The sequence below is a fragment of the Lithobates pipiens genome, unplaced genomic scaffold, assembly GCF_037356315.1.
Source record: "Lithobates pipiens isolate NorthernLeopardFrog02 unplaced genomic scaffold, aLitPip1_a1.2 Scaffold_16, whole genome shotgun sequence".
NCBI classification, from domain to species: Eukaryota; Metazoa; Chordata; class Amphibia; order Anura; family Ranidae; genus Lithobates; species Lithobates pipiens.
The window spans coordinates 276050299-276065838 of NW_027507748.1; the positions used below are offsets into that span (position 1 = coordinate 276050299).

Here is a 15540-nt window from a genome sequence, read left to right on the forward strand (position 1 = left end):
TTCAATCCCTTAGGACAAAAAAAATAAATATTCAATGGGCTCAACATACCCATCAGCAATTTCCTTGGGGTGTCTACTTTCCAAAATGGGGTCATTTGGGGGGGATTTGTACTGCCCTGCCATTTTAGCACCTCAAGAAATGAGATCGGCAGTCATAAATTAAAAGCTGTGTAAATTCCAGAAAATGTACTCTAGTTTGTAGACGCTATAACTTTTGCGCAAACCAAAAAATATACGCTTATTGACATTTTTTTTACTAAAGACATGTGGCTGAATAAATTTTGCCCTCAATGTATGACTAAAATTTAGTTTATTCGATTTTTCTTATAACAAAAAGAAGAAAATATCTTTTTTTTTCAAAATTTTCGCTCTTTCCATTTATATCGCAAAAAAAAAAATCGCAGAGGCAATCAAATACCATCAAAAGAAAGCTCTATTTGTGGGAAGAAAAGGACGCAAATTTCGTTTGGGTGCAATATTGCATGACCGCGCAATTACCAGTTAAAGCAGCGCAGTGCGAAATTGGAAAAAGACCTCTGGTCCTTAAGGTGTTTATTGGTCCGGGGCTGAAGTGGTTAATGTACAGACTGTCAATATATATGTTTGTATGCCTGTGAGTGGTGTGTATGTGTGTGGTGTGTATGTGTGTGGTGTGTATGTGTGTGGTGTGTATGTGTGTGGTGTGTATGTGTGTGGTGTGTATGTGTGTGGTGTGTATGTTTCTATGTGTGTATGTTTCTATGTGTGTATGTTTCTATGTGTGTATGTTTCTATGTGTGTATGTTTCTATGTGTGTATGTTTCTATGTGTGTGTGCGCGCGCACATGTATGTGTTATATGTGTGTATGTTTATATATGTGTGCGCGTTTTTATATGTGTATGTTTATATGCACTGGTGAGGCACAGGCAGGCTACATGGCAGGCACTGGTAGGCTGCTGGGCACAGTAAGGCTGCATTGATCTCCTGTAGCATGCCCCCAGTCTCTGACCATCTCCTGTAGCATGCCCCCAGTCTCTGACCATCTCCTGTAGCATGCCCCCAGTCTCTGACCATCTCCTGTAGCATGCCCCCAGTCTCTGACCATCTCCTGTAGCATGCCCCCAGTCTCTGACCATCTCCTGTAGCATGCCCCCAGTCTCTGACCATCTTCTGTATAAAAATATTTTTTTTAAATAGTCAATTTCGGTATCGGTGCTGTTTCGGTATCGGTTACGGTTTTCGGGATCAAGGAAGATTTATTTTCGGTATCGGTTTCGGCACTAAAAAACCCCATTCGGTGCATCCCTAGTTACAACCCTGGCAAACTGACAACACAAGAAATCTCAACCTCAACATCTTACGCTTGGGCAACTGTGGCTTAAAACCAAATCCCTGCCGGACTGCAACCTATGTAAATCTGTCCTCCAAAAATACAATTGCCTCCATGCTGTCAAACAAGCTCATCAACTCTTCTATACATTTAACTCTGGTTTGTCCCCTACCCCCTCTACCCCCTAACTCACTGCCCAGGAGATTGCCCATCACTTTAAAATCAAGATTGATGAAATAAGTGAAGGCACCTCCACTATACAGATATCTTCCCCACTTAACATACCTTGTCCAACAGCACAGTAATCTATTTCCTCTTTTGAACTGGCTAGCAAAATTTTCTCAGATGCCCACCTAACCCATTGTCCCTTGGATCCTGCTCCCTCACAACTACTATGGTCACCCTCTTCTATCTTATGCTCTCGTGCACATCTTCAATCTCTTCCTATCTACTTGCACCTTCTCCCCTCTAAAGCATGCACAGTTCACAAGCCTACTTAAAAAGTCCTTGCTGGATGCCACCATCCTGAAAGGCTTAGAGAAGTTCACCTTTTGCAACATGTTACAACCCATATTCAGGGGTGTAACATGTTACATATGCACCGGCCCCGCTACCCCATTCTGACAGCTAGTGGGGGATCTTCTAGCCCACCATTAGCTGTCACAATCTAAAAAGATGCCCTCCCAGCCTGCGTCATCCATTCAGCGTTCAGAGGTGTTTACTATTGGCAAGGGGAGGAGCCACTCTCTCAAGGTGCTGTCCGTTAAGGGAAAAAAAGTTTCAGGGATGCAAGAACCCCCTTTCTCAAGAGGTAGGTATTTAAAATGATTGTGTTAACAGATTGATATACTATGGAGAGGTTTAAGCATAATAAATAATAATGATTGGTTGCTGAATTGTGTAGTTAATAGTGGTGTGCATGAAAATAAGACAATATTAATCCAGAGCTCTGGATCTAAATGTTTGCTCCAAGGCAGTGACTCAATATTAAATCTATAATCATTTAAATACAAAAAAGATAAGCCATTAGCATTTGTGGATGAACAGGTCAGCAAATGTAGCCCTTGTAATTTTCCCATGATCGATTTAAAAAATGGAGCTGAATTCCAGGAGAAAAAAAAAAAACACAACACACACACACACAATGTAGGCAGAAGGTAAAGGAGTAGTCACCAGTATAGTCTGTGGTGATCTTCCCAATTAGTTACCATGCCTCGTTATGCATAGTGTCTCTGTGGGCAGGTGGCCATCTTTGTAGGGGGGGAGATTTGCTTCCTTATTTCAGAACTTCCGGTTGAACAGCACACCAGTGATATTACCAAATCCGAGACGAGCAGTCAGAGGAAGCATTACCTCAGATTTCATGCTGCAGAGATAAAACGGTGAGCCTACAGGTACAGGAGTGCCTAGGTACAGTCAGGAAATGCCCTGCTTAGCTGAAATCCCTGGTGGTTGGCATAAAAAGTGTATGTGTACATGAAGAAACTAACTCTGTATCCTACCTGCCACCAGACTCAATCTCCTTACACAGCGTATCATCCAGTTCCATCAGACAATAATCCCCGGAAGTGAAAGTATTACTGAACGCCAGGCACTGGGCAGTGCTCCTCAAATCCTCCACATTCAGCTTCGCTGTCTGCAGGGTAGCCTCCACTTCATCCAGAGACCGGCTCATTGTAGAAACGGTCCTTCTAGATCACACCCAAACCAGAAGGCCGAGGAGAACGATGGCTGCAACGATATAACAAACGTTAGTCTACTAGGGTGACAATATAAATAAATAAATCTTGGGATATGTACTATGCAGGATGCAAAGCTGCAGCAGTTTGTGGTAGAGGGACGACCTTATCAGTGACCCACACCAATATGGAACATTATGGCTGTGACAGACTCAACCAGGACAGGGGCTTTTGGAGGGGACTGCATGGTAGTCTCTTGCCTACTGACTACGGGCCCCCTTTTGAGGGGGCTCTATTCTTTGGGGGGGGGGGGGGGTGTCTGGGGGACCTTTGGAATGGTTTTACTTTGAATTCAGGTGCATGTCTCCCTGAAACACACAGACATTAAAATTGATACAGATTTGGGGTCCCCGTGTTTTGTTGGGGTATGGAATCAGCAGCCCCACTAGACTTAGACTCTAAGCAGAAGATTATAATCAGCTCAAAACAACCTGAATGCTGTGGTCTACTGCTGCTTTGTGTAAATCTGTTTATTAAAGGAGTCTTTTTCTCTGTATAATTCCCCATTGTGTGCCTACTAAGTGTGAATTCCCATTGTTAATTGAGTCACCTATTGTTTCTGTCTGTTAGTATTGTGTCCACTTCACCGCGTTTCCACACTATTGTGGGGTGTTTATGTGGGATGTACTGTATACTGATATTACTGTTTAACCGCTTCCAGCCCAATCACGTCATTCAAAGTCTGACTTTCAGTGGCGATATCTGAATGATGCCTGCAGCTACAGGCATCATTCAGATATCATCTTTGTCAGACTGTGATTCTGTGCGCCATAAGAACAATCATAGCGGCAGTTCAGCTTGATCATCCTTACAGTGCTTCTCTGGGCTCGCCTGTGTCATCAGCGACCCAGAGAAAGAATCCATCTCCTCCTGGCGATCATAGAGATTTCTGGGGACTAGATGGTCCCCAATCATCTCTATGCCCGGCGGAGGACTGGGCGCAATGTTATGATGTCACGTCTGGGCCGCAAAAGTAAACAAAGCCCACATCCCAGCTGGAAAGAAAGAGCTGTCTTTTTTTTATCTCAATGTTTACATCCCTTGTAATAGGAATAAAAGCGATCTTTTATTTTTTTTATTTTTTTTTTTTTTAAAGAGAAAGTGTAAAAATAAAAAAATGAAAGTAAAATAAATGTAAAGCATCCCTGTGTGCACAGAAGTGAACGCACACGAAAGTCATGCCCGCATATGTAAACGCTGTTCAAATCACACATGCGAGGTATTGCTGCGTGCGTTAGAGCGAGAGCAACAATTCTAGCATTAGACCTCTGTAAAACTAAACTGGTAATCTTTAAAAAAAAAAAAAAAAAAAAAAAAAATGTAAAGCATCGCCTATGGCGATTTGGTGCCATTCCACAAGTGTGCGCAATTTTAAAGCAACATGTAGGGTATATATTTACTCGGCGTAACATCTTACACATTATACAAAATTGGACTAACATTACTGTTTTGTTATTTTTTAGTTCATGAAACTGATAAAAAAAAAATATATATATATACGCATTTGAAAAATTGTTGCGCAAATACTGTGCTACAAAGTTGCAACAACCGCCATTTTATTCCCTAGGGTGTCTGCTAAACCCCCCCCCCCAAAAAAAACAATGTTTAGGGGTTCTGAATAATTTTCTAGCATAACAAAAAGACTAAGTTAGACTTACCGGTGACAGTATTTCTAAGAGCCTTTCAGGACAACCCCGGAGAGAGTGTAGCTCCACCTTGTCATTAGGAAACACATGCCCACTTTAAAAACACCTCCTCTTCCTCCATGGCTTCAGTTATTGTGGCCTTCCGACACTGGAAAACAAAGCACAGAAAGCACAACACCATGGTAGAACTTAATACATTTACTAAGCATAACCTAGAGAGGGAAGTAACGGTTGTCCTGAAAGGCTCTTAGAAATACCGTCACCGGTAAGTCTAACAGTCTTTCTCAAATCGCCTTTCAGGACAACCCCGGAGAGGATAACCGAGAAACTTACCCTAGGGCGGGACTACTGCCTGCAGTACCTTCCTGCCGAAGGCCAGATCTGCCGTAGACAGTAGATCTAACCGGTAGTGCCGGAGAAATGTCGAATAACTGGACCAAGTGGCAGCCTTGCAGATTTGTTCAGGCGTTGCACCGCCCCTTTCAGCCCAGGAAACTGCCGTGGATCTAGTAGAGTGAGCAGCAATACCTGAGGGAGGTATTTCTCCTTTTGCTTTATAGGCTTCTGTTATAGCCAACTTAAGCCACCTACCCAGCGTACTTTTAGAAGCTTTCTCCCCCTTGCGTGATCCAGAAAATATCACAAAAAGGGCGTTTGATTTTCTAAAATCTTTAGTCATTTTCAGAAACTGTAATAGACACCTTCTCACATCCAATGTGTGAAAAACTTCCTCTCCTGCATTCGCTGGGGTTGCAGAGAATGTAGGTAACACTATTTCCTGCGATCGATGGAAAGCTGAGGATACTTTCGGTAGGAATGCTGGATCCGTCCTCAGTACCACCCTGTCCTGATAAACTCTAAGGAAGGGTTCTGTAATAGCTAGAGCTTGGAGCTCGCTGACTCTCCTGGCCGAGGTGATGGCCACCAAAAAGATTGTTTTTAAAACCACCTTCTGTAAAGAAGCTTCTTGTAAGGGTTCAAACGGTGCTCCCGAGAGACCCTGTAAAACTGTAGACAAATCCCAACTGGGAAAGTCTTTAAGGGCTACTGGTCTACTTCGAGCAAGAGCCCTAAAAAATCTAGAAATTAAAGTTTCTTTAGATAAAGTCTTTTCAAAGAAAACTGATAAGGCAGCCACCTGAGTCTTCAGGGTACTGGCTGCGAGACCCTTCTCCATTCCCTCATGGAGAAACTCCAATACGGACACCGTGCTCTTGACCTTGAGCTCTCTAGAACTACACCAGGAGTTGAACTTTTTCCAGACTTTCATGTAAATTGCCTGTATAACTGCCTTCCTGCTAGACAGCAGGGTCTTTACTACTTTATCTGAGAGACCTTTAGCTTTTAATAGGTCCTCCTCAGAAACCAGGCGGTTAGCTGTAGAAGTTCCACCTCTGGATGATTTACTGTCCCCTGGGATAACAAATCTTTTCTGAGTGGTAACCTCCATGGGGGCTTCGAGGCTAGGTTTCGAAGACCCGCGAACCAAGGCCTTTTTGGCCAAAAAGGAGTGACTAGTATTAAGTCTGTCCCTTCTTCCCTGAATTTCCTCAGTACTAGTGGAATTAGAGGAAAGGGGGGAAAGGCGTAGCACAGCTGGTAATGCCAGGGGTGAGCAAATGCATCCAACCCTATTGCTGCATCTCCTCGGTGAAGAGAAAATAATCTGTCCACCTTTGAGTTCTGCTGGCTGGCAAAAAGGTCTACCTGGCCTCGGAGATCATCAGGAACACTTCCTGATTCAGACTCCATTCTGCCTCTAGCAATTTGCGCCTACTTAGGAGGTCCGCAAACAAATTCTGAGAGCCCTTCGGATGCACTGCCGATAGTGAGGCTGTGTTCTGCTCTGCCCAGGCTAACAACAGATTGGCCAACTCCATCAAGCTCCTGCTCCTGGTTCCCCCTTGCTTCATAATGTAGGTAACCGCTGTTGTATTGTCTGACAACACCTGGACATGGTGGCCTCTCAAATTCTGCTGAAAGGCCACTAATCCCAGAAAGATCGCCTTCAACTCCCTCCAGTTGGATGATCTTTGAGCTTCCTGTTTGGACCAGACCCCCTGAGATGTCTGACCATCCAGGTGGGCTCCCCAGCCCCAGGCACTTGCGTCTGTAGTAAGGAGCTTGTCCACAGGAAAGGTCCACACCAGGCCCCTTGAGAGGTTTGCCTGGTCTCTCCACCACCAAAGAGCCCTTTTCGTCCTTGACGAAATTTTTTGCTGTTTTTCCAAAGGATCCTGATGGGACCAGCTTGACAGAACCTCCCCCTGAAGGGGTCTGGAATGGAACCTGGCCCACTGAACAGCCGGGATTGCTGCCGTAAGCAGGACCAGAACTGCCATAGTCGCCCTGACTGAGACTGTTTGGTTGCTCTGTATCCGCTGTACAGCTAGCTGCAACTTTTCCTGTTTTTCCAGCGGCAGGAAAATTTTCTGGAGAATCGAATTTAATGTATACCCCAGAAATTTAATTTCCTGTGAGGGGGTCAGGATTGACTTCTCTAGATTTAGAAGCCATCCCAGGCCCTCGAGGTGAGACTGGGCCCTCTGGAGATTGACTAGGACCTGCTCCCTGGAGTCTGCAAAAAGCAAAAGGTCGTCCAGATAAGGGACGACTGGAATCCCCTTCAACTTCAGGGGCTCCAAAGCCTCTGCCATAATCTTCGTAAAGACCCTGGGAGAGGACGAGAGTCCGAATGGCAGAGCCCTGAATTGGAGGTGCCATACCGAACTCCCCACCTTCAATGCCAGGCGCAGGAACTGCTGCGATGCCTGATGAATGGGTATATGAAGGTAGGCATCCCTTAGATCCAGGGATGCCATGAAGCATTCTGGGGTCAACAACTTTGTGATGGAGAAAATTGTATCCATCCTGAAATATTTGTACCGAATTAACCTGTTCAGAACTTTCAGATTCAGGATTAAACGGTACTTCCCTGAGGGTTTTTTCACCAGAAAAATATGTGAGTAAAAACCCCTGCCCTGCTGGTTTACTGGGACTTGAATCAGAACCTCTTGCTGTATCAGCTCCTGTAACAAAAGCTTCATTGCAGAGGCCTTCTCCTGATCCCTTGGCAATGTTGTCACATAAAACCTGCTCGGGGGTGGTTCTGAAAATTCCAACCTGTACCCCTGATCGACAATACTCTTCACAAACAGATTTGGAGACAGCCTGTCCCATTGTTCCCGAAAAGCTGACAGTCTCCCCCCCACTGGGGAGATATTGTCACTTGCTCTTAGGGGACTGCTCTGGGGGAGATCTAAAGAGGACTCCACCCTTGCCTTTGCCCTTCTGTGAACCCCATCTGCTCTTGCGATCCTGGTCTTTTTGATGGGACTGCAGAAAAGCACGAAAATTCTTTTTGGCAACCAGCTTTTTCTTAGCTGGAAAAGCCTTCTTTTTATCGGCTGTCCTATCCAGCACAGACTCTAAATCGGGTCCAAAGAGCAAGTCACCCGAGAAGGGTAGACCACACAGTTTGACCTTAGAAGCAGTGTCCCCAGACCATGTTTTCAGCCAAACTGCTCTCCTGGCTGAATTTACAAGAGCCGAAGACCTAGCGGCCAGTTTAACCGATTCTGCTGATGCATCCGCCATGTATTTGACTGCATTCAGGATCAGTGAAAAGGACTCTAAGAGATCCTTGCGGGGAGTCCCCGCTTCAATATGGCTCTTCAGCTTCTCTACCCAACATTCCAGATTCCTGGCCACTACCGTAGCTGCCATAGCTGGCTTTAGACTAACTGACGCAGCATCCCAAGCCTTTTTAAGGATGGAGTCAGCTTTTTTGTCCATTGGGTCTTTAAGGATCCTCATATCCTCAAAGGCTAGATCTGTTCGTCTGGATACCTGCGAGAAAGCTGCATCGACTCTGGGCTTTTTTGTTCCAAACCTCTGAGTCTTTATCTTCGAAGGGAAACCTTCTCTTGAGAGCTTTAGAGAAGAAAGGGGCTTTTTCTGGGTCCTTCCACTCCTTTCTCACCGAATCTGAGAGGACCCTGTGGACTGGAAAAACTCTCCGTTTTGTTTCGTCCAACCCCTGGTACATTTTGTCATGAATTGACAGTTGTACTTTTTCTTCTTGAATTGCTAGAGTAGTGTAGATTGCTTTAAGAATGTCATCTACTTCCTCTAGTGATAGCTTGTATTTAGAGCCCCTGCTATCTTCTTCCTCTTCCTCCTCCTCCTCAGAATCCCTGACGGAGATGAGTGTACTATCCCCTTCGTCTCCAGAATCCTCGGTATCCACCTGTCTGGACAACGACGCCCTGGGGCTGGGCGGCAAGTTCTGAGGCTCGGTCAGTGCGGGAGGGTTTTGTATCAGGATGGACCTGACTGAACTCAAGGAGTTTGTCAGCTCTTTAACCGAAGAAAACAAATCCTTATATTGCTGGGATGTTTCCTCTTTCACCAATTCTTTGATACAATTTCTGCACATTGCCTTCTGCCATGAATCTCTGAGGGGGGTCTTGCAAGAAGGACATTTTCTCTGACTTGGTCTAGCTTTTCCTAGTGATTTTTCCTGAAACGACATGCAGGCTTAACTCACTAAAAGCTCTCAACAACCAGTCGCTTAACACCAAGCCAGTGCAGAGACCCACCACCAAACAGACCACTAGTGAGACCCCAGAACTAGGCTGCAAAGGGTCAGAGCGAAGTCACCTCTGACCTGCAGCGACAGGCCCCCAAGAGGGGGGAACAGACAAAGACATAGCCCAACAGTGAAGCAGAGGGTGCCAGTGCACCTTACATACCTGGGCTGGACCGGTGCTAGGGGCGCCTGTCTCCACCATAGCTGGCTTACACTCCTCCATCGCTGAGTAAGGCAGCTATCACAAACAGCTCCGTCATTTTTAAAAATTTTCCCGGCCGCCGCGTCATCAGGGCCGGCCGGAAGCGGAAGCACATGGTCACCTGACCCGCCCCATGATCCCTGCGTTCCAGGCGCTTGAACCACGGCGCCACACCCCCTCAGAGCGCCTGCGCGTCACCGTAAACGACGCTGTCGCCGCCCGGGACCCGGCGTCAAAAACGGAGCCACGCCGCTGACCTGCAGCGACCTCCGCCAGCGACAGAGCCCTCCCTGTGCTAAATCAGCGGACACCGGGCACCCGACGCCGGCACTCCGAGGGTCCTTACTCCCGTGAGACGGCGGGACCAGGAGCTCCAGGAGTCCTCCCCCACTGGAGATGCTGCTGGGGGTCAAAGAAAAAAACAACCTGTAGCTAAGGTAAGCCTTACTCCCCTGCAGAGAGTGTAGCTCTCCCTGGTTCAGGCACATGCTTCCTCCAAGGAGGAAACACAATAACTGAAGCCATAGAGGAAGAGGAGGTGTTTTTAAAGTGGGCATGTGTTTCCTAATGACAAGGTGGAGCTACACTCTCTCCGGGGTTGTCCTGAAAGGCGATTTGAGAAAAAAAAAAAAAAAAAAGATGGATTTTTACATGTAGGAGAGGAGTGCCAGAATAGGCTCGGTATGGAATTGGTTAAAGGATTGTTTAGGATAATGTGATCAAACTTATCTGATTTTGTGTGGTATATATTCTGTGTGAATTTACAATTAAGGGTCGAGTTCCAGTTTGCACCTAAGCTAGTGTCGTCCAGTTTTTGTCTGCAATTCTCAGCTATAACACCTGGTTCCAGACTGGAGGAAGCTGCATCTTGGCGGAGGCACCCAGGCTGGGTGCCAGCTAGTCTGCTACAATGAGCACTATGAGGGATTTGAGGCAGCCTACATCCACAGAAGATCTGTGGTTAGTTCTCCAGGATGTTTGGAACAACCTACCTGTCAAGTTCCTTCAAAAACTGTGTGTAAGTTTACCTAGAAGAAATTATGCTGTTTTGCAAGCAAAGGGTGATCACACCAAATATTCATTTGATTCGGATTTCTCTTCATAACCTTCTATTATATAATAAAGGCCATTAGTATATTATAAGTACTATCACTATACAATGCACACGATTAGCCATAACTTTATGGCCAAACTAATATTCAATAAGCTTCCCTGACCTGTTGTGGCATGGTCACCACTAGGCCTCTGAAGGCATGCTGCGAGATTGGGCATCATGCAGTCAATAGCATATCCTGTAAGCTGTGATCATGGATTTTTCCAACACATCCCACAGATGCTCAATGGACTGAGATCTGGGGATTGATTTACTAAAACTGGAGAGAGTAAAATCGGGTGCAGCCATACATGGTAGCCAGGGTGGATTTGATTTAAATCAAGTCAATTTAAATCAGGATTTAAAATCACTCATAAAAATCAACTGGATTTAAATCATAATTTTTAACCACTTGCCAACCGCTGTCAGCACATACGTCAGCAGAACGGCACGGCTGGGCAAAGTAACGTACCCGTAGGTTACTTTGAATTTCCCCGACGTGCGCGCCTGCCGCGAGCTCCGTGACCGTGCCCGCAGGACCCGATCGTCACTGGGATACCCACGATCGTGGAGATGCTGTTTACATTGGCATCTCCCCGTTCTGCCTAGTGACAGGACACTGATAGTCTGCTCCCAGTCATCATCGGGAACAGCAATCAGTGTTGTTTCACTGCTAGCCCATCCCCCAGCCCAGGACACACTTAACCCCGCCCCCTGGTGGTTAACCTCTTCACTGCCAGTGACATTTTTACAGTAATCAAAGCAATTTTATAGCATTGATCGCTGTATTAATGCCAATGGTCAAAAAAAATGTGTCAAAATTGACCGATGTGTCTGCCAAAAAAAAAAAAAAAAAGAAAAGAAAAAAAAAAATCGCTGTCATTACTAGTGAAAAAAAAAAAAAAAATTTAATAAAAATGCCATACAACTATCCCCTATTTTGTAGACGCTATAACTTTTGCACAAACCAACGCTTATTGAGATTTTTTTTTACCAAAAATATGTAGAAGAAAAAGTATCTGTCTAAACTGAGGGGAAAAAAAATGTTTTTTAATATATTTTTGGGGGATATTTATTATAGCAAAGAGTAAAAAATGTTTTTTTTTTCAAAATTGTCGCTCTATTTTTGTTTATAGCACAAAAAATAAAAACCGCAGGGGTGATCAAATAACACCAAAATAAAGCTCTATTTGTGGGGAAAAAGGACGCCAATTTTTTCTGGGAGCCACGACGCACGTCCGCGCAACTGTCAGTTAAAGCAATGCAGTGCTGAATCGCAAAAAGTGCTCTGGTCAGGAAGGGGATAAATCCTTCCGGGCTGAAGTGGTTAAAGAGTAACTGTCATCTCTGTCCCAGAGTGGCTCCTCCCCTGACCCGCTGTTGACTCACCGACAGTCTCGTTCACATTAATGGGAAGGCTGGTAATGCGGCAGTGACACAATAAGGTGAGGGACATGGCAGCAGCAGGTGAGTGGATGCCCGCTAACAGGTGCTGCCATGATGATCTGAAATGACAGGGGCTCTTTAAATGTAAGGACTTATTCTTGCTGGTAGTTAGAATCTTTAATATTTGCAAACATGAACGTTACCCATTTAGAATAATAAGCTGTCAGGTTAGTAAAACAACGATATTAGAACTGATTCAATCATACAGTTTGTAGTGTACATAGATTTACAAAACAATGGGATAAAGGAATATTTGTTTTATCTTATGGTTACCGTGACATTGTGTGAATGCATCAATGCAGTGCATGTTATCTCAGCTTGCAGAGCTTGGATTCACTGAATGAGTTTACCAAAAATGTAGACATTGCAGAATATACAGCCTCATACTACATAACCAAGAACCCTTTCACACTGGGGCCAGGGCCGCTTAGCAATAAAGAGCCGTTTCTTTTATCGGCACAATTTAAGCGCCGCTTTTTGGTCACTAGCAGGTGCTTTTAACCCCAAAGAAAGGGTTAAAGCTCTCATGTTGCAGTGCTTCGGAAGTGCTGCCCATCCATTCCAATGGGCAGGGCATTTTCGGAATGCTGTATACAGCGTTCCTAAACTGGCACAAAGATGCTGCTTGCACGACTTTTTCTAATGTCCCATAAGTGCACTGCCCAGGTGTGAAAGCACCCATTGCAGAGAATGGAAGGCAGTTTTAAGGCGCTTTACAGGTGCCATTTCTAGCACTAAAACGCTGGAGAACTGCCTCAGCGTGAAAGGGGTCTTAGCTCCATTTCATGCTGAATAAACTAAATTATTAATGTATCGCAAATAGATTTTTTTTTTTAAATCATTGATTTATAGCCAGCCTGATGGTAGCCAAACAACCTCTAACTTCAGCTTGTTCAGTTAAGCTTTGACATAAAAACCTGGAAGCTGATTGGTTTTCATGCAGAGCTGCACCAGATTTTGAAATCTCCAGTTTTAGTAAATCAAACCCCTGGAGAATTTGGAGGCCAAGTCAACACCTCAAACTAATTTTTGTGTTCCTCACACCATTCTTGAACTGTTTTTTGGAGTGTGTGTGGGTGAATTATCCTACAATTAGGGAATACAGTTTCCATAAAGGGGTGTACTTGGTTAGAAACAAGGTCTAGGTAGGTGGTATGTGTCAAAAAACATCTGCCTGAAAGGCAGGAACCAAGGATTCCAAGCAGAACATCATACAATCATGCCACCATACTGCTTCTTCTGGCTTACCTTTATCACATACGGCAAAAAGTGGTGTTTCACACACAAAAAAAGAGATTAAAATTTCTAAAAAAAAAAAAAAAACATTTGGGGAAAAATATGTTTTTTTAAAGCGGAGGTCCACCCTAAAGTGGACCTTCCGCTCATTGGAATCCTCCCCCCCTCCGGCGCCACAATTGGCACCTTTCAGGGGGGAGGGGGGTGCAGGTACCTGTACAGTACAGGTATCTGCACCCACTTCCGGGATAGCTCTCTGCGGAAAGGGGCGTAGATCTACGCCCCTTTCCGAAAGTCCCCCGCTGCCTGCTGGGAAACACAGATCCCAGAGGCAGCGGGCCCATCCTTATTGCGCAGCGGGACTCGCGCATGCGCAGTAGGGAACCAGGAAATGAAGCCGAAAGGCTCCACTTCCTGATTCCCATACCCAAGATGGCGGCAGCAGCACCCGAGAGACGATCGAGAGATCGGCTTCGGGTGCTGACATCGCGGGCGCGCTGGGCGGGTAAGTGTCCTTATTTTAAAAGTCAGCAGCTGCTGTATTTGTAGCTGCTGGCTTTTAAAAAAAAAAAAAAAAAAAAGTCGGAACTCCCGGCGGACTCCCGCTTTAAAGCGGAGGTCCACCCTAAAATGGACCTCCGCTCATCGGAATCCCCCCCCCCCTCCGGCGCCACAATCGGCACCTTTCAGGGGGGAGGGGGGTGCAGTTACCTGGATAATCCAGGTAACTGCACCCACTTCCGGGCTAGCGCTCTGCGGAACGAGCGTAGGTTACGCCTCCGTTCCGCAAGCGCCCGCCCCCTTCAGCAAGTGCCCCGCTGCCTGCTGGGAAACACACAGCTCCCAGAGGCAGCGGGGACCGTCCGGATTGCGCCGCGCGGCTCGCGCATGCGCAGTAGGGAACCGGGAAATGAAGCCGAAAGGCTCCATTTCCTGATTCCCATACCCAAGATGGCGGCGGGACCCGGCAGCCGAGCGAGCGATCGGCTTCGGGTGCCGACATCGCGGGCGCGCTGGACAGGTAAGTGTCACTATTTAAAAGTCAGCAGCTGCAGTATTTGTAGCTGCTGGCTTTTAAAAAAAAAAAAAAAAAACGCGGAGTCCCGGTGGACTCCCGCTTTAACTCACCTCTAAATGCCTGTTGCTAGGGGGTCCCTCGTAGTCTGCCTCCTTCAGTGCCTGGGCTGGTGACATCACTTCCCCTCGGCACAGGAATGGCTCAGCTCCGCTACCTCCTGTCAGTCATCTGGGACACGTGACCGGTCCCAGGTGACTGCGCAGCCAATCACGTGCGTGGTGCAGCTCGCACATGCGCAGTGGGTGCCCACAGTTGCATTACCGGCGCCGCTGAGAGGGGGGGGGACAAGCGGTGCTTCGTTCCCCCATATCGCTGGACCCTGGGACGGGTAAGAGTCCGATTAAAAGTCAGCAGCTGCAGTAGGTTTTTTTTTTTTTTTTTTAAGGGAAACTCCCCTTTTAGTACCGCACACCCACCTGGCCATCCATGATGTAAAAGAAAACATGACTCATCAGACCAGGCCACCTTCTTCCATTGCTCTGTGGTCCAGTTCTGATGCTCACATGCCCATTCTAGCAACTTTTGGCTGTGGAGATGTTTCAGCTAAGAATGAGCTCAGGCGTGTTTGCAGCTCCACATGCCCGTGCCCGCCAGGAAGCTGATACTTCACAGCGCTAATCACAGGCAGTGAGACATTTCCTCATCCACGGCTGCACAGATCAGGAAATGTCTCACTACCTGTGATTAGCACTGCACAGTGTCAGCTTCCTTGCGGGCATGGGAACAAGGAGCTGCGAACGCGCCTAAGCGCATCCTTAGTGTCGGCATAGGGACCGTGACCAGTCTGCAGTCATGCAGCCCCATACATGACAAACTGCAATGTTCATTTTTTCTGCTTTCAACACAATTTCAGGAACAACACATTTACTTGCTGGCTAATGTATCCAATTGACTGCCAGATGAGACAGTCAACGTTATTCACTTTACCTGTCAGTGATCACAAAGTTATGGCTGATCAGCGTAGCCTACTAATATAATCTACATCTTATTATTATATATACTAGGGCTATACAGACCCCGATGTTCGCCTATGGTATGACGTAGCGGTACATACACACCTGAGGGGAGGGGACTGAAGCCTGTACTCGGTGCAGCCGGTCCAGTAGACAATCGTAAGCGCGCGCTGTATTCTGGGAGGGGAATTTTGTCAGCGCGCTAAACTTTCAAGTCTAGGTTGGTCATGTGACCCGGAGAGTCCC

The 15540-nt window shown here is 46.3% G+C and overlaps 1 protein-coding gene across 2 annotated transcripts in view; it reads right to left on the reverse strand.

Annotated features, from left to right (window-relative positions):
- DSCC1 (DNA replication and sister chromatid cohesion 1) overlaps positions 1-15536 on the reverse strand; it is a 71286-nt gene extending 55750 nt beyond the window's left edge. Inside the window, exons 1-2 of one of the 2 annotated variants that reach the window (XM_077481445.1) lie at positions 15400-15536; positions 2813-3041 (exon numbers count right to left, since the gene is read on the reverse strand). In XM_077481445.1, coding sequence (XP_077337571.1) covers positions 2813-2985 — 173 coding nt within the window. In that variant the 5' untranslated portion in view covers positions 2986-3041; positions 15400-15536. Of the gene's footprint in view, positions 1-2812; positions 3042-11970; positions 12073-15399 lie in introns of those variants that run through there. The other variant, XM_077481446.1, reaches the window with a different exon arrangement.
- Positions 15537-15540: the final 4 nt, after the last annotated feature.